The 17,530-nt window shown below is 43.4% G+C and overlaps 1 protein-coding gene and 1 long non-coding RNA gene across 5 annotated transcripts in view; both read right to left on the reverse strand.

Moving 5' to 3' along the window:
• Positions 1–1,478: 1,478 nt before the first annotated feature.
• Positions 1,479–17,530, reverse strand: part of LOC133222189 (uncharacterized) — a 626,079-nt gene continuing 610,027 nt past the window's right edge. Inside the window, exon 2 of the long non-coding RNA XR_009728220.1 lies at positions 1,479–2,342. This is a non-coding gene — a long non-coding RNA (uncharacterized LOC133222189). The remainder of the gene's footprint in view (positions 2,343–17,530) is intronic.
• Positions 2,648–14,698, reverse strand: SPTSSB (serine palmitoyltransferase small subunit B). Of its 4 annotated transcripts, none has more exons than XM_061371667.1 (2): positions 14,245–14,698; positions 2,648–3,229 (listed from the first exon to the last, which is right to left on the reverse strand). In XM_061371667.1, exon 2 carries the CDS (start codon positions 3,196–3,198, stop codon positions 2,956–2,958), a length of 243 nt encoding a protein of 80 aa, XP_061227651.1. In that variant the 5' UTR covers positions 3,199–3,229; positions 14,245–14,698; the 3' UTR covers positions 2,648–2,955. The 4 variants fall into 4 exon arrangements, with proteins under 4 accessions (XP_061227651.1, XP_061227652.1, XP_061227649.1 ...); XM_061371668.1 differs by lacking the exon at positions 14,245–14,698 and adding an exon at positions 14,008–14,206; XM_061371665.1 differs by lacking the exon at positions 14,245–14,698 and adding an exon at positions 12,774–13,665.

Here is a 17,530-nt window from a genome sequence, read left to right on the forward strand (position 1 = left end):
TACTGGCAGCTCTTTGAAATGTGACCTTCCTCCTACAGCTTGTTGCTGTTACATCAAGTGGTGCTTCCACATTAGTTTGCAGATGTAATCTGATGGAAACCTTTTTCCATCATGTGTAAATGGCTTCATTGACAGGGAAAAGAATTTCAAATTTGGAACAGGGTTTCCCAAGTGGTGGTGTGGTCTCAAGCCTAGAAAGTGGTATCCCACCTCCTCTCTCTTTCAGCCTGGGAGAAAATGTTTCTGTTCACTGCTGTGTGCCAAAAATGCTTTGAAATCTCTTGCTGGAACCTACTAATTTTGAATATCAAGTAGCTAAGAGTTATTTCAGCTTTTCTAGTAGAAAGGAGAAGTGAAAAGGCTTGGAAAAATCTCAATAGTCTTTTTGGCAGAGGTTATTTTCAGCTGTCTCTTTCCTTCCTTTTGCCCCAAAACTTTGAAATTTAGTAAAGAAGCTGAAGAATGTGCACAAGAAAAGTGTTTTCACTTAAGTAGGGCTGCAGGGACCCTCCCAAAGAGAAACTGTGGCTGTCTTCCATCTTCCGAGCACCTCCTGCAAAGCTAAACAAAGATAACAGGAATAATAAGGAAGAGAAGCACTTTACAGGAATCCCACCATGAGACGTCAGTGGAAATTCCCTCTTCCTGAGCAAAGCTGTTTGCTTCTGTTTGCTTTAAGTTAAATGTTTAAATAGCAACATTACATTGGGGTGTGTGCTCCTTGAGATACAAGACCCAGCCTTTGCGTACCTGTAAGAAAGTGTTTTTCCTTGTACTCCTAAAAACAGGTCGGTTATGTTTGATGCTATTGTGAACAAATAACCTTTTTGATAAATTAAAAATTAATATGTTATTGGAGACAGGATTGATTAGAAGATGCCATGGCATTTACATTATCATGTTATCTACTTATAAGTAGACTCTTTTGAGGATAGGATATTGGGGAGTATTTTTGGTTCAAGCGCCAACTTGCTAGGTAAATATTTTCATGTTTTCACCTCCAACATCTGGATTGTTACTTTTAGTCTATTTTATAGACCGCTTTCATAGAAATTTTCACAGGTAGTTGACATTTTTCATCTGCTTCAATGCTCTTTTATTACTGTGTGATTACAGCTTTGTACCTCATATTTGCAGGTTAACAACTGTGATTAAACTGATAGGACAGCTAAGTCTTTGGCTTCCATTTGTGCCTAAATCACTCAATTCTTTTGCCACCAACACATGCAGGTATTTGGTGCTTTAATCTGAAGCACATCAGTTGCTGTCTGCAAGAGAATTCAGGCACGTTCGTGATCTGCTTGTATTAGCGATATGAAGAGATGGCTCAGGTGTGAGCTGGAACCTGAACACAGGTAGCAAGTATTTATGATGAATGTGGTCTCTTGCAAGCAGGAGACCTGTGCATCTCCAAGAATTGCCCTCAGGACCTTTTTTTTTTTTTCTCCCTCACCACCAGAGAGAGGACAAGTCTTGGGCTGGAGCACTAATGAGAATGAACATGGCAGTCCACACATGGATCATTTAAGGGGCTCAGAAACCTTGCCCTAAAACATTGGCAACAAAATAGTCTGTCTGCCATGGTGTCAGCCTGGCCCACACACATCCACAGAAGTACCAAAGAGTATTTATGAACAAATAGAAAATACAGGAGGAACTGAGACTTACATGGAAATGTTGTTTCTGAAGAATAAAATTTAATTTTCTGAAAAAACTGCATACACACGTTCAGATCTGTTCAACCTTCAAAACATGTCTTTGTTTCCCAACAAACTGTGTTCTTTGAAGCATGCAGGACCCCACTGCAGCTTGATAAAGAAGTTAAGAGGGTTGTTTTAATCCTGTAACTATGCAAACATCATTTGAAGGCTATTTACGTTTTTCACCTCTCACTTCTAATAACAGTAGCATTAGCTGTTAGATACATGCACTGTATAGCTATAACTTCTGATTTGGCATTCACATTTGATGTTAAGTGTAGAGTGAAAACCAAATAAACTTTCCATTGTTCAAGAAACTGCACAGGCAATTATATGAAATCTGTTTTCTTCTTTATAAAGGAGAACTCTTTAAGCACTCAGACTTCCCTACAGTTATTAAAATATTACTTCTACTCTGTTTTCTGGATTGTCTTCCTCTGGCATAAACATGAACTTTGCTTGCCTTGGTGAATGGGAGTAGAAAGAAAAGATGTCTCAGTTCTTTATCAAAGAAGGCAGGACTTTACTGAATCAGAGCCAGTTCTTTTTCTTTCTGTCAATATCAGTAAACTGCAAGATTATCTATAGTATGTTTATTTTACTATCTTATAGAATCCTAGAATGGTTTGGGTTGGAAGAGACCTTAAATATCACATAGTTCCAACCCCCCTGCCATGGGCAGGGACACCTTCCACTCACTAGACCAGGTTGCCCAAACCCCATCCAATGCAGCAACTCAGATGCAAGAAATTGGATTCAAGTTCATATGCCTATTACTTTCTCTCTTCTGATCCCATCCGTTAGAAACAGAAGTCAATAACCAGCCAGATATTAGCGCTGAAATCATGCTATATTATACTGATCTCCTTGTATTCTCTAACCTGGGTCAACGAAGATGTGAGATGTTTTGCCGCTGTACTGTTGGCAGAACTTCTGTGTGGCTTTGCTGTTTCATACATGCCAGTGTGTTCAAATCAGGGTGCTGAAAGTGGGAGCTGGTTGAATATTAAGTAAACATGGCATTCCAGGTAATGTGTTTAATTATCACATAGGAAAAGCTGGCCTGTGTTTCTTTTAATATGGACTGTGCAGCCAGTAGTGCAGTATTCTGATTTTCAGCTATATGAAGCAAGCAAGCCATGTTTTATAAGAGAAAATATTTTCATCACTGCAAGACTGCTTCAGAATACACAAAATTGAAGAAAACACTGCATTTCACAAGTTGCAAGAGCTGCTAATCACTACTCAGGCAAGTTCAGTTCATGATGGAAACTGTGCTTTCAGGTTGGCCTCCAAATAGCTGGGAGAAGAACTCAAAAGCCAAGCGGACGTGGATAGGCACGAAGACATAAGCTGTGTACACCACCATAGCAAAAACAGTCACGGTGATTGTGTGAAACATGGACCGCTCCCAGGGCTCCAGCACATAGCTGCAGGTTATCAACAGGTACTGGTAGTACAGCCAGTAGATGTAGTCCTTCACATGCTTAATATCCATCTTCAGCTTCCAGTGATTTTGAGAAGATGACCTGTAATAATAAAGAAGTCTGGATTACAGCTGCAGTGGAAAGGAAGACCTGCAATGGTGATGCAGTGACCATCACTTCAGGTTTATAACACATGTAATTATTACATAAAGTTCAAACAGAAATAATGTATCTCTGCAATCACCAACCTTTACTTCCCTGGACCAGAAGAAAAAAGTCTTTAGGCCTAACAACTGCTGCTTGGAGTTACTGAACCTGTATTAGTTGGGCACTCTCAATTCCTGCATTCTAATTGTGAGCGTGTTGTGCTATTCATTCTGCAATAGGAATTAAAACCACATTAGCTGATAAAGGTACAAGATTTCACTTGGAATTCAGGGAGATACGCTTTTAAAAGAAATGGCTTTGGCCCAGCATCATTAAATGTGAATGGCAGACTCATATGCTCTGGAATAAAGACGAGATTAAAAGAACTGCGCTGTAAAAACTTTGCTTCTGATAGTTTTTATTATTCTACAATGTTTAAGAATAAGACAAACTATGAAAGGGAGGAGAAAAAAGTAATCTCAAATAACATAAGTTGGTTTACTTTTTAGCTCCTTACAAAGAAATATGATACATTACATATTAAATGAGTATTTAATAGAATTTGCAAGTCTAGGAAATATTTTTCTTTCAGGTAGTACCTTTATGCATTAATTATTCCTGTCTCCATACAGAAAGGAGGATGGCTGAGCAAGTATTAACTAGGAAATGGGTTTTGACTTCCACTGCTTTTTATTAAAATTGCTTTTCAGTATTTTAAATAATCTTTAAATTCAGGCTAAAAACATCTACTTAGAGAAAATTCAGAGAGAATGATAAGCAAGTGTATGAAGCTTGATAAGGGGACTCCTTTTTTTGGGGGGGGTTGAGTCTAAGGACATGCATTCTGGCCAGGTCAGCTCACAGGAAAAGGGAATACAGCGTTTAGTCCTACTAGTAAACCTTCTGATGTATCATTTTGTTCTAAACTTCTGTTACCTAGAATGCCAGGAGCAGAGATGCTTGAACATGTCATGTCCCTCCAGTCTTGTATTCATCATGAGGTTTGGGCAACAGAAATTTTCTGTCCCTCAAAGCAACAAAATGCTAGTATTAGAAAACTTGCAGCCAGTGTTTAAAGTAATGATGGTACACTGATATAGGCCAAGTATATTAGGATATTCAGTAGTTGACCTCCTCTGGAGGCTGTACAGTATATTTTGGTGGTATGTGGGTATTTACTGAAGGGGAGACAACCAGTAAAAAGCATCCCTGTTTTGTCTTGTCATAGCTTTACTTTGGTTACTGATGTGTAAAGTTTTTGTCTGGTGGATGCACTGTTAAGTGCACTCACCTTGATGGGTTGTTTCTCCATGTTTCTTCCTTTAGGTCATTGGTACTTGCAGTTAAACGCTCCCACATAGCATGGCAAATGGAGCATCCTGCCAGCCTAGCTTACACCTTGCCATCTGGGGATGCTGCAAGGCAGATTTTGTTTTTTGCCCTTTCTTCTTTGGGAAGGCAACAATTGCAAGCTCATCAGAGTGTCTAACTGAAGTGATGCTCCAAGTGCTCATCCAATGCTGTTGATAAGGGAACCAACTGTTTTTGTTCCTTCTCTTTCATTCATGTGCTGACTCCTTTCCCAGTGTTTCTCCTTCCATCCTGTCCAGACCTCCTCACATCTCTTCCTCTTCAACTCTGAACATCTCCATGAACATAACTTCTTTTCTGGCAACAACTGCAGTGAAACTGCAGTGCATTAAGAAACCAGGGGAAGACTTTTTAACAGGGCCTGTTGCAATAGGACAAGGGGTAATGACTTTAAAAGAGGGTAGAGTCAGGCTGGGCATCAGGAAAAATTTTTTTGCAGGAGAGGTAAAATACTGGAAAAGGTTGCTCAGAAAGGTGATAGATGTCCCATTCCTGGAGACATGCAAGACCAGACTGCATACGGTTCTGGGCAATCTGATCTAGTTGATGATGTCACAGTATCACAGTATGTTAGAGATTGGAAGGGACCTCAAAAGATCATCTAGTCCAATCCCCCTGCCGGAGAAGGAACACCTAGATAAGGCTAAACAGGAACGTGTCCAGGCGGGTTTTGAATGTCTCCAGAGAAGGAGACTCTACAACCTCCCTGGGCAGCCTGTTCCAGTGTTCTGTCACCCTCACTGAGAAGTTTCTTCTCAAGTTTAAGTGGAACCTCTTGTGTTCCAGTTTGTACCCATTGCCCCTTGTCCTATCATTGTTTGCCACTGAGAAGAGCCTGGCTCCATCCTCGTGACACTCCCCCTTTATATATTTATATACACTAATAAGGTCACCCCTCAATCTCCTCCAAACTATAGAGACCCAGCTCCCTCAGTCTTTCCTCATAAGGGAGATGCTCCACTCCCTTAATCATCTTAGTTGCCCTGCGCTGGACTCTCTCCAGCAGGTCCCTGTCCTTCTTAAACTGAGGGGCCCAGAACTGGACACAATATTCCAGATGAGGTCTCACCAGGGCAGAGTAGAGGGGAGGGAGGACCTCTCTCAACCTACTAACCAGCCCCCCTCTGATACACCCCAGGATGCCACTGGCCTTCTTGGCCACAAGGGCACAGTGTTGGCTCATGGTCACCCTGTCATCCACTAGGACCCCCAGGTCCCTCTCCCCTACACTGCTCTCTAACAGGTCGTTCCCCAACCTATACTGGAACCTGGGGTTGTTCCTGCCCAGATGCAGGACTCTACACTTTCCCTTGTTATATTTCATCAAGTTATTCCCCGCCCAACTCTCCAGCCTGTCCAGGTCTCTCTGGATGGCAGCACAGCCTTCTGGCGTGTCAGCCACTCCTCCCAGCTTAATGTCATCAGCAAACTTGCTGATAGTACACTCAATTCCCTCATCTAAATCATTGATGAATATATTAAATAATACTGGTCCCAGTACCGACCCTTGAGGCACTCCACTAGATACAGGCCTCCAACTAGACTCCGCCCCATAGACTACAACTCTCTGGCTTCTCTCCTTCAGCCAGTTCACAGTCCACCTCACTACCCGATCATCCAGACCACACTTCCTCAATTTAGCTGTGAGGATGCTGTGGGAGACTGTGTCAAACACTTTGCTGAAGTCAAGGTAGACCACATCCACCGCTCTGCCATCATCCATCCACCATGTTATTTCCTCATAAAAGGCTACGAGATTGGTCAAGCATGACTTCCCCTTGGTGAAGCCATGTTGACTGCCCCTCATAACCCTCTTATCCTTGATATGCCTTAAGATGGCACCAAGGATAAGGTGTTCCATCACTTTCCCAGGAATGGAGGTGAGGCTGACCGGTCTATAGTTACCTGGGTCCTCCTTCTTGCCCTTTTTGAAGACGGGAGTGACATTTGCTTTCCTCCAGTCCTCAGGTCCCTGCTCTTTGCAGAGAGGTTGAACTAGATAACGCTTGAAAGTCACTTCCAACCCAACTAGTCTATGAAAAGGAGAGAGGGTTGGTTTTGTTAGTGGATTTTTACGTAGAAAAATTTCTGTACTTGCCTGATCACCCACCCAGCCTTTACTTTCCAGCAACCCCTCTTCTTCTGTGTCATCTAACCATCAGTACCTTCTCCAGTGTATCTTTTTTCCCCTCCTTCTGCCAAAGCAGTGCATTTCCTTCAGTTCAATCTTCCCCATATCTCCTAGACTACATGTCCTGGACAGGGAGGCTGCCAAGAGTACATTTGGGGGGAAGATTAATTTTTCAAAGAATTTTCTGTTCTTCTTCTGAAGTTTCCTCAGTCATTTTCTTACATAACTAGCTACTTCTTACAATTTATGCACAAACCCCTTCTATTTTACATCTCAGTGACTTTCTTTGCTGTAAACAGCTTTACTCCGAAGGCTGGGGAGAAGGATCACCACTGTTTTCTATCCTATTATGAATGGAAGAGGACACCTTTCAGATAATTTATTTTTAGGAAGAACTCGAGAGGCCTTAAAACCTTGTAAATATTGCAAAGCCTTTAATAAAAATGGCACAGCTGGCAAACTGTAATGCACTGGGAGCCAAGTGTCTCCATTTATACATTCTGCAAAAAGAGCAATATTTTTCAATAAAGAGGTTAAGCCCTTTCCTATATAATTGAAAAGAAAACAATAAGGGTCCTCTCATACTATCTAGGATTATGGTATTTATACTGGGTTTATACCTGTGCTAGTTAAACTCACACCTTTCTTGAGTAAATACGTGTTAAGCCGCATGGGGTTGGAACTTGATGATCTTAAGGTCTTTCCAATCCTAACTATTCTATGATTCTACGGAGAAACTGTGAGACTGGAGTGCTTGCTGTGGCTGTTTAAGGCAATGGGAAGGTTATCAGAGAGGTGCTGCAGGGGTTTTGGGGGAAAAGATCCCAGGCTAATCAATCTTCCTGCCCTCAGCAGCACATATACTTGTATGTCTCAGTACAGAGCTGGTATAAAGAACAGCAAAACACAGGAAAAAAAATCCCCAGGCTGAATTTTCTGATATTAGACCAGTCTACCAGGCTGCAGACTCACCACTTACTAGATATTGCTGTCTTGGATGGATACATGAGCGAAGTATGAAGTTGTCGAAACCAGGACAGAAGTAATTAAAATAAGGAGCAGACCTTTTGATTTATACAAAAGACCTTGTTATACTTTCTCCAGCCTGGGGATTGCATTTTCAGTCAGCTCAGTGACCAACCGTGCCTCTTTGGTTCTTCCAGTTCACAACACACACTATAACCCCATTTCCAGGTACTCAGACACACATGCAATGTGACTCCCTGGACTACCAGCAGGAGCACAAGCCATCTTAATGCAGAAGCTGCACGGTCTGCAAATGAATGATAGAGGTTGAGATAAGTAAAAGACAAACAGTCAAATTACTGTCTTTGTCCTCACCACTAACAACTTCCACTGCATTTAATCTACCCAGAGACTTTCTCCGTTAGCAGGACTGTCTTAGAAATGCAGCAAACATGAGGGATGTCTCAGGATAATGCAATTCTAGATGCATAATTTATAAAAGGAAAACGTAGAAGAGAAAGGAAAGAAAGCCATCTTAAGCCAGCTGCTCAGGGAAAGAGATATACAAATCCACTGTTACTGTGGCAGACACCTTTTCTGAAGGTACTCCACACTTGCATTAAGTCAGGGCCAGTTTTAAACATAAGCAATAGCCCAGAGCTCCCTATCTCAGAAGGTCTCAGGCAGCCTTGCTAGCCAGGCCAATCACCTTGTAGCAATAATCAAAGGGAATGGCAGATCACTAGGCAAACAGAAACTTTCAAGACTAAAAAAAAAAAAACAACAAACAACTGTATTTTAAACACGACTTGTCCTAGAGAGGCTTCCACTTTAATTTTTAAGCACTACTGGGGTTTATTACATTAACACTGCAGTCAGCTGGCACTCTGAGTTGAAAGGGTTCTGCCTTATTAGCTCATCAGTTCCCAATATTCCAGAACAGGAGAAAATTTGCTGTTATGCAATTTTAACTGAGCACTCATTTATCTACAAATTAGAATTTAAACATTTGGTTGTGTTGTGTAAATGCCTTTCTGTTTAGAGGCCATGGGACTGTTACAACCAGCTATGAATAAAATGAATAGAATTTAGCTTCTAAAGCTATTAAGCAACATTCAGATCATTTTCAGCAATTTCACCTCCAAGCAAAAAAAGCAAGAAGATAAACCTGTAAAACAGCTTTTATTGTTTTAAGTGGCAACCTGATTTTCTTGCTTGTTGACACATGTCTCTGATTAAGGCAGCTGAAAAGATAAATCAGCATCACAAGAAATTCCAGGTTTCATTTAAGAGCATGCCTAATCTTAAAGATTTCTTTTTAGTAATATTAATTACAAGTGTTAGACTAGTGTTTAGAGTTGTGACCCAAAGTGTTAGGTACTATACTATATAATTTCTGATTTGAAAAACAGTGGTTTGGGGGACTTTGCTCACACTAGCAGTCTGCAGTTCTTACTGGTGGCTGGCCAGTGCCTGGCAAAAGGCACCTGCTGGTAAATTCCTGTGGAAAAAGAGACAGTCTTGCAGGGCAACTGGAATAGACTGGTTTCCAAAGAATGCTTGAAAAATACCTTGCACCCTCAGCAGGAGCATTTGGTTGACTTACATATACAGAGAAAAAGGGTTTCCAAGATGTATTCAGGTCAAGATAACTTTAGAGTGAGGAAAAACAAACTCTGGAGCTGGAGATAACTCCATGATCATTAAACAGGTGGTCTCCAAGACTTTGAATGTAAAGTAGAGCCAAAAGTTATAAACAAGGTAGGAAGGGAAAAGAAGCAAACAGTCCATCCCAGAAATATTTAATTGTCCACCCCTAGTTGGTGGGTTTTGCAGAATCCTAAGGGGTTACACTCATCCTGGGGCTTAAGTAAAATCCTGCCACAAGCACCTGAGGCTTGCATTTGGTCTCACATGCAGGATACCTACAACATGCAGTCTCCAAATGGCAAGGTGTGACAGGGCAAAACAATCACTACTTTAAAGCGGTCTGATATGTAAATAATTTCAGCTATTAGGAATGGGCAGTCATCCTCTTTGGTTATTAAAATATATATATAATTTCTACAAGTTATTTATCTGTAATTGTTCTTACGTATTTGTAATGTTGTTATTACACCCAAAGCACCAGTCTTGCCCTCTTAATGCTAACATAACATTGGGATGAACCCATTGATTTTATGTAGACAGACATTTCTGTAAGTGCAAATAGAACAAAGGGATTCACATTTCCAGTCCATAATGGATTTACTTCTATTTGTTTTATTCAGTGAGCACCAAGCATGGTGCATAAGGAATGAAATACATGTCTTGTGGACCAGTAATTGGGAAGAACTTTAGATAAGACAGGTGTTAAAATTGTGCTGAGTATCCAAACACCAGCATTTCCTAGGGACACAGTCTCAGTCTGTTCCTCTGTTGCATCTGTGCTGCTCAGATTGCCCATACACAGCATGGCCCATGGCTGTATAGCATCATCTCAGTTTAGAAAACTGCCTGTTACCCACTGACAAGCAGAACCCTCAGGTTACTGTAGTACTTAAACATTGATGTTTAAAAGTGCCCAAGAGCTTGTTTTCACAGGGAGGTAATGTCAGGTATTACGAATAAGAGCAGCAGCTATAATCCCAGCACGGCTCCCACTATGGACAAGTTTGCACCATTAAAATCTATATGTAAAGGCATTTAATAAATAACTTCCCACCTCTAACTCTGGAGTGAAAACACAGCAGCACTGATGCCATCTCTGGTTTCTCTTCCTCAGCATTCATCTTCCTGAATCAGCACCTCATCACATGCTTGGCCGTACATTACTGCCAGCTGTTGTGCTACAGAACTGTAAACTCTTCTCACATATGTGTTTTTGCTGCCATTCATGCAACACCAGAATGAAGTTCAGACCTCGTAAAAGTTGATTGTTGTACATGGCTTGGACACTGGATGTGGGTGAACGTGGCTCAGCTGCACCTATGGGCTGTGGGTGTTTTTGGGGTTTTTTTTTTTTTTTCAGATTTCCCAGGAGCCAAAACTGGAAGGCAGAAAAAGCAATGGTGCATTCAGCCAGGTTTTTGCTTTACCTTGCTCAGAGAATGAGCTCTAGCATCTTCCTCCTCTGTAAACACTAACTCGCCTTCCTGCTGACCTTAGTGGTAGCACACAGGTGATATTTTGTTTCATTTAGATGGAAAAAGTTACATAATGCATACAAAACCCTGAAGTATAGCAAACACCTTTCACTGCTGACAGGAATACTTCCTTTTACCTTTGGTAGCGTCAGGCAGCAAAACACTTATAAAGTGGCACTACAGGAGAGGCAATGCCACACCTGCACAAGATCTGACCCAGACTTCCTTGTCTCCGACTCAGGACACAGATGTAATCCTCCTGTGTGTGTTACATGTGTGCTCCCTCAACAGCTTGTTAACAACGCTCCGGTCTCAGGCATTGGTTTGGTGCTATAATTTAGCTGCATCTGTAACTGGAGCAAGTGAATTCTTTTTAGGCTATCTCTCCACCTGGATTTCACCATACCCCAGGTGATTTCTGAAATACTGTTTGCTCCTTTAGTAGAGTTAAGTACACAGATTGAGTGTATGATGGCCTACAACGTGGGGAGTAATATTAAATGATATATGAGCTGTTGATCCTCAAGAGAGGATTATCTGCAGCACCTGTAGGGATCTCATTTGGAGAGAAGCTCAAAACCATTCAAGCAACAGCACAACAGTTGAAAGCAGTTAATATTTAGACCAATTTAATGCCTTAATTACTCCCTGAAAATGGTAATCAAAAGACAACTTAGGAAAAAAAACAATAAAACCCACCTCAAACAAAACGACAAAACACAAACAAAAACCCAAACCCCAACTCCCCCTAACTTTGAAGCCTGGATGATTTGTTGGTGCACTCTTCTTTACTTGCGCACAGAGGAAGATGCAGCTTCTCTATAACAAAAACATTCTTGGAAAAGCTCTGTCCCATTTTCTTCCAAGGCCAAATTAATTTTTCAAAGAATTTTCTGTTCTTCCCTCCTCTGAAGTTTCCTCAGTCATTTTCTTACATAACTAGCTACTTCTTACAGTTGATGCACAAACCCCTTCCTTTCCAGCTTTCTCTGGGCTCTGCATGTTCTGGGATCTGCGTCCTCCTCCTGTGACACGAGGTCTATGTTAGAGCAGAACTGGACTCTGGGAATAAGCTCTTTCAGAGAGGGCCAGTAAATTGTCAAGTTGCCATCTCAGGGCAAGCTTTCCCTATGCTTTCATTGTAAGCCTAATTTATTAACGTGGTTTTGTACAAAGTAAGTTCCCAAATGAGACCTGAGATTTGTGAGCAGAGACCAGCATCAGGCTTAAATTGAAAGTACTGAAAAATTGAGAGTTCTCAAACCCTTCCAAGAGATATCCTAGAGGTGTTTTGGCTTTGCTTTTAGTGACAAGCCTCAGTTCCTGTGAAGCTTTTCAGGTTTAGGACATAGGCTAGATGTTTCAAAAGGATTTAAGAGATTTTAAAGTTCAGAAGGTTGTGTAAACACATCACTCTGTAAACAAAATAGCTAAGATGTTTGGGCTCTACAGAAGGACTTACTTTCAAATGTAGCTCTTTTTTTATTCAGGCTTCTTTGGTTTGCTCTGAGTCATTTCTGAAGCAGCTGAAAATAATAGCCAGTCTTGGGTTATGTGTAACATGAGAAGGTGAATACTGTCATAGTTATGACACGCATTAGTGGAAAACAGGTACCAAACTCTTGTGCAAGTGCCTCTACCTTGAGATCTAATAAAAGGAAGCAGTGTTGCACCATGACTATTACTGATCTAAAAAGGGGAAAAGAAAAATGAAGCCAGATATTTGCAACAGATAAATAGTAAAAAGGGAGACTCACATTTTCCACAAGAACTTCCTTCACAGACCCCTTCATCCCTATGAGCAATCAGTTTTGAATACAATTATTGATATAGCAGAATACTCCTCAGACATGGGAGGAGCAAAGCCACCCCTTAGTTTCTGGGGGAGAGAACACGAGAAATATACCTGTCAGGTAGTGGGACAAGACAAGGCTCTTCAAGGTTGCAACACTGCCAATTTCTCCTGAGAAGCAGTAGGGGCTGGGTGATGTGTTTAACTAAAGCAGATGGCATGGGTGAGGAGAAAGGAGGAGGTCTCCAGGGCAACCTGCTGACAATTATTTCAGGTGCTTTGCACACAGAAGCCTACAGGAGCTATGGTAGCAAGCACCAGCTACACAGGGCAGGGCAGGTTCCCCTCCACAAGGGTCATCTGTCAGACCAACCACATGGTCTCCTCTCATCCAGGGGCACTGGGCTGGGGAATTCTTATTTGGTTCAATACCAGGAGCATGGCCAGGCTTCAGGTAGACAACTAAAAAGCTCACTAAAAACTAGATTGGCAGAGCCTAGTGCAGAACAATGGATGCTTTCCCCTACCAGACACCACTAGCACCTGAGCCTTGGTCCTGTACACTTCACATCCTGAATGCTTTTTGGACGCAGGGGTGGAATAAGTATTCCCATAGCCCTGAGCAGCTCCCCAGGCGCCCTTTCACTCACCATATTGCCCATTACTGCTGGAAAAACATACGTGCTCTATGCAGAGATTCCATGTATTTCTTTGTTGAAACTGCATCATATAGAAGTCACTTCAAGGACTCACAGGATTTCTGTTAAGACATAGTTATTTGTGCCATACTCATGATGTTCATGAGCAAAAGATAAATGAGCATCCCAACTCCTAAAGCATTTTAAAATGCACAGTCCAAAAAATACCATGCATGCTGATTAAGTGGAGTAGTAGCATTTATTGCAGGTATTCTCCTCTACACTATCCCAACTGTACTTATACAACAGGGAGGTACTCTTGCACTTACTTCACACTTAAGGATTCCTGGAAGCAACCATCGACTCTAAGAAAACCACTGCAAACATGAGTATTGCCATCACACTAGTATGAGTAGCACCTTCCCCTTCCCTCCTCCACCACCACTACTCACTTGTTTCAGTCTCTTTACTTCTGGGTGTTCAACTTGTTTTCAGTGAGCTCCTGCTAAGGCAAATCACCTTCCTGACTGCTGTATTGCCAACACCACTGGGACTGCAGCTCTACAGCAACAAGTCCAGAGAGACCTTGCTGAAGGCTGTAGGTCCTTCTTTAACATCACCAGCTACCTTGAGGAAAGCACACACAGTGAATCCTGGAGGCTTCATTGCTGCCGCCCCTCCTCTAAGGCCTTTCCTCCACTACTCCTTACCGAGCTGCTCCTCCTGAACGGCCGATTACAGCGCAGGTTACACGGTTCCGCTGGGCCAAGGTCACCGGCCCCTTGGTTTGGGGAAGCCCTGGGAAGAACGGAGCCTCCGCCTAGATGCCCTTGAGCGGGTGGAGCATGGGCTGACCGCCGGTAGCGGACAAACCGAAGCCCCGCTCTGCGGGACACCACTCCGCGCATCACCGTTTCACACCCCCCCCGCCGCTCCTAAATACCTACCGCGCTGCTCCGCCCCACTCCGCGCCGCTCCGCGCCCCGCCGGCCGCGGCCGCACCGGGGGCCGGTCCCTGCCGCCCCGCTCAGCCCCGCCCCGCTGCCGCAGCAACTGCGTGGAGCCAGGATGGGGAAAGCGTTTACCGGGGCTTCACCGGGCTGGCGGCTGCTGGGCCGTGCCGTGCCGTGTCTCCTTGCAGTCCTGCGGCTGTCGGCGGCATCATCCTAACGATGTTCTTGCGTAACGCGCTTCGCGTCCCTGCTGCGGGGACCCGGACACCAGCTACACTAGCTGCACCAGCCCTCCTCGGGATACTGCCTCGTATTCACTGCCCGTGCTTTCTATCGTACGCGTTCTTTGTAATATATAAGCTTATACCACACTTTATAACCCAGTGGGCGCATGAAGGGGCGTCTGGTGTGGGGGCAGGTGCCTGTGAGCTTCCCAGATCAAATGGGCTGAGTCGGAGAGACCTGAGCATTGCCGTGTGCTGTGACACGGCTGTGAGCATATGCACTGGTATGGGCCTGTAAGTAGGGTGATAATATATCAGATGAGGTGTTCCCAGAAAAGAGATATGGGGGACAAGTACTTACAAGACTTTATCTGGAATCCTGTGATGACTACTGAAATCCTACATGACTACTACTGCTAACCACAAGGCTTTGTTTTCCTTATTCTGTCCCTTGTATATAAAAGCATGATTTATTGTCCTGCTCACTGCCAAAGAGCTACTTAAAACTTAATATATTTGTAAGTAAGAAATAAAACTAACAGAAATGCTTTGCTCACTGTATTCCCGTTGGGCTGCAGGATACCAGGATCTCATTCATGAAGCAGAGCAATTGCAGATCCTGATCTTGACAGGCTGATCCTATTTCTTAGCCTTAAAAACTGTTACTGTATGATACTAATGAAGTGATAAACAAATGGCATTAAGAAAGGTTGGGTTTTGTCTTGTGTTCTTTTGTTTAAGATGATGCTTTTTGCAGGTGGCCTATGGCTTCAGCTTTGGGGCCAGCAGGGTAGTGCTGCTTGAGATGAGGGATCCCTGGATTGCTCTTGGTGATGTCTCCAAAATGATTTTTGCTAGTGTAGTGTCTGCACCCAAAACTTTGCACTGGTACCCTACCAAAATGAAGAGCTTGTGGAGAATGACGGAATTCCTTGCTGTGTGCATGGGCATGAGCCAGCATCCCATTTAAATGGACACACCAAATGAATTAAAGAGTGTGCTGGCTCTGAGCACAGCATGACGGGTTCAGTGAAACATCTGTGCTTTTCACCAGAGCAGGGGGGCTCCAGGCATTGCCGCGCGGGCTCATGCATGCTGTTTGGATGTGCTGCCAGCCTAGGTCTGGATTTCAGCAGTGCTGGGAACCGCTGGTTGTCCTGCTCTGCCCTGAGCTGTTGAAGGAGCAGTGAAGCAGCTGCTTTACAAAGCCTTTCTGTAAAAACTGCCTAAGCCAGACACACCTGGGCATTGGAACTTAGATGTTGAGCAGGAGCTACAGAGAAATTCACATTGCCTTTCAGTGCAGAAATCCTTAACTTCAGTTTTCTCCACTTGAAAATGAGGATATTGTGAATGTGGTCCAGGTGTGGGCAGGACCAGGGCTGTTGCTGGTGCCAGGTCCCTGCCCTGATCAGCAGCAGGCAGCTGAAGGTTGGCTAAGGTCACTGGCTTGAGTCTGGTTAGGAAGGAACATCCCCAAAGCATATGGGACCCTGTGGATGTAGTGTAGTGTGCCTGTCCTCAGCTGTGGCACTGAGACACCTGGGGAGGCCCTCTCCCTGCCTGACCCTCTGGGGTACATCCCCTTCCATGGCAGACAGATGAGCTGAGCTATGGGAGTTACCTGCTGAAAAATAAGTTTATTTTGCCAGTGTCTGTCTGTGCCACAGAGGTGAGAGCAAATGGCCAGGAGCAGCATGAGAACATGGCTGATGAAGCAGTGCTCTGAGGGTTTGACCACAGCCTGTCTGGCTGTAGGCACCAAGTTCTGTTTGGCTTATGGCTGTGCTCACACTGAAGAAAAAGACACATGCACCCACCCACCCCCCAAAGGCAGCAGGTAACACAGTGAGCCCAAAGTCTGGAGCTAGCCACAAGGTTGTTCTTACTTTTACAAACAGAGCTGCTTTTTACAACTAGGTGGGAACTGTGAGACAAAGAGCTTGTGCTGGTAAATTGCCTACTTTTCTGTGCAACAAGCTGCCTCTCAAAGACTTGCCTTTGCAGGTGAGCTGAAGTTTGCACATTCTTTGTAGCTGTGCAGTGGTTTGTTCAGCTCATTGTTTCACTCTGCTAGAGGTGACTGTCACCACAGCTCTGCCTGCAGAGCTGGTCATGTGTGCTCCCCAGTCTGTGCCTGGGTTGGTGGGGACCTCCCTGCAGAGAGGGGCGGTTTGTCCCAGATGTGTGGCCGTGGGAGCTGGGGCCACATCCAGTGCAGCAGGGACATGGTATTGCTGTGCTGGTATCAGCTGGTGCCTTCTGAACCACAGAAGACCATAAAGGAATGCAAACTGTTTCAAGGGCTAGATGTAACTGCTGTTATTAAAGGTGTTCTTTTAATATTTGAGCACATTTTAATGATGCTTTAAAAATGCTCTTTCCTCAATTAATATCTTTAAAAGGTACTTAAACAAACAAACCTGCACAGGCAGCAAAAGGCAATCAGGATATGATGCTTTTGTTCCCAGCTATACAGTGCCTCTTTCTTCTGCTGCAATTTTTATGGATGTTGACTGCAGAGCTGATGCTTGCTTAGTCTTTGACCTTAAAAAATACTTATGCAGAGGTTTTGTTTTAAACACATCTAGTTGTGCGCCTCTCTAGCTAGAAGTAGAGCTCCCATTGGTCCTGGAAGATTAAGGGAGCCCTCACTCTCCCTGTGCATGCAATTTACCATGCTTGGTAAATTACCTAGTGCCTAAGTGGATGGTGCTTGAAATGGTAAGAGTGTTTTTGCCAGTGCTAGAGCAGCAGGTGGGTATCACACCAATCCCATAAAAGTACTTGCAAAAGCATTCTTGGTTATCAGAACACTTGCTCCATGCAACAGCTTTAGCTGTTAGGGTATTTTTCAAAGAGGAGTTTACAAATAGCTTTCCCACAGTCTCATTATCACCCTGATGATCTGTTACTGTCTTGCTTCACTTGCTCCCACTGATTGCTGCTTTAGAATCATGGAATCATAGACTTGTTTAGGTTGGAAAAGATGTTTAAGAACATCAAGTGCAACCGTTAACCTAGCACTGTCAAGTCCACCACTAAATCATGTCCCT

Source organism: Neopsephotus bourkii, unplaced genomic scaffold (genome assembly GCF_033783945.1).
Source record: "Neopsephotus bourkii isolate Nb327-2 ecotype Australia unplaced genomic scaffold, CSIRO-AGI_Nbou_v1 NB_1574, whole genome shotgun sequence".
Classification (NCBI taxonomy): domain Eukaryota; kingdom Metazoa; phylum Chordata; class Aves; order Psittaciformes; family Psittacidae; genus Neopsephotus; species Neopsephotus bourkii.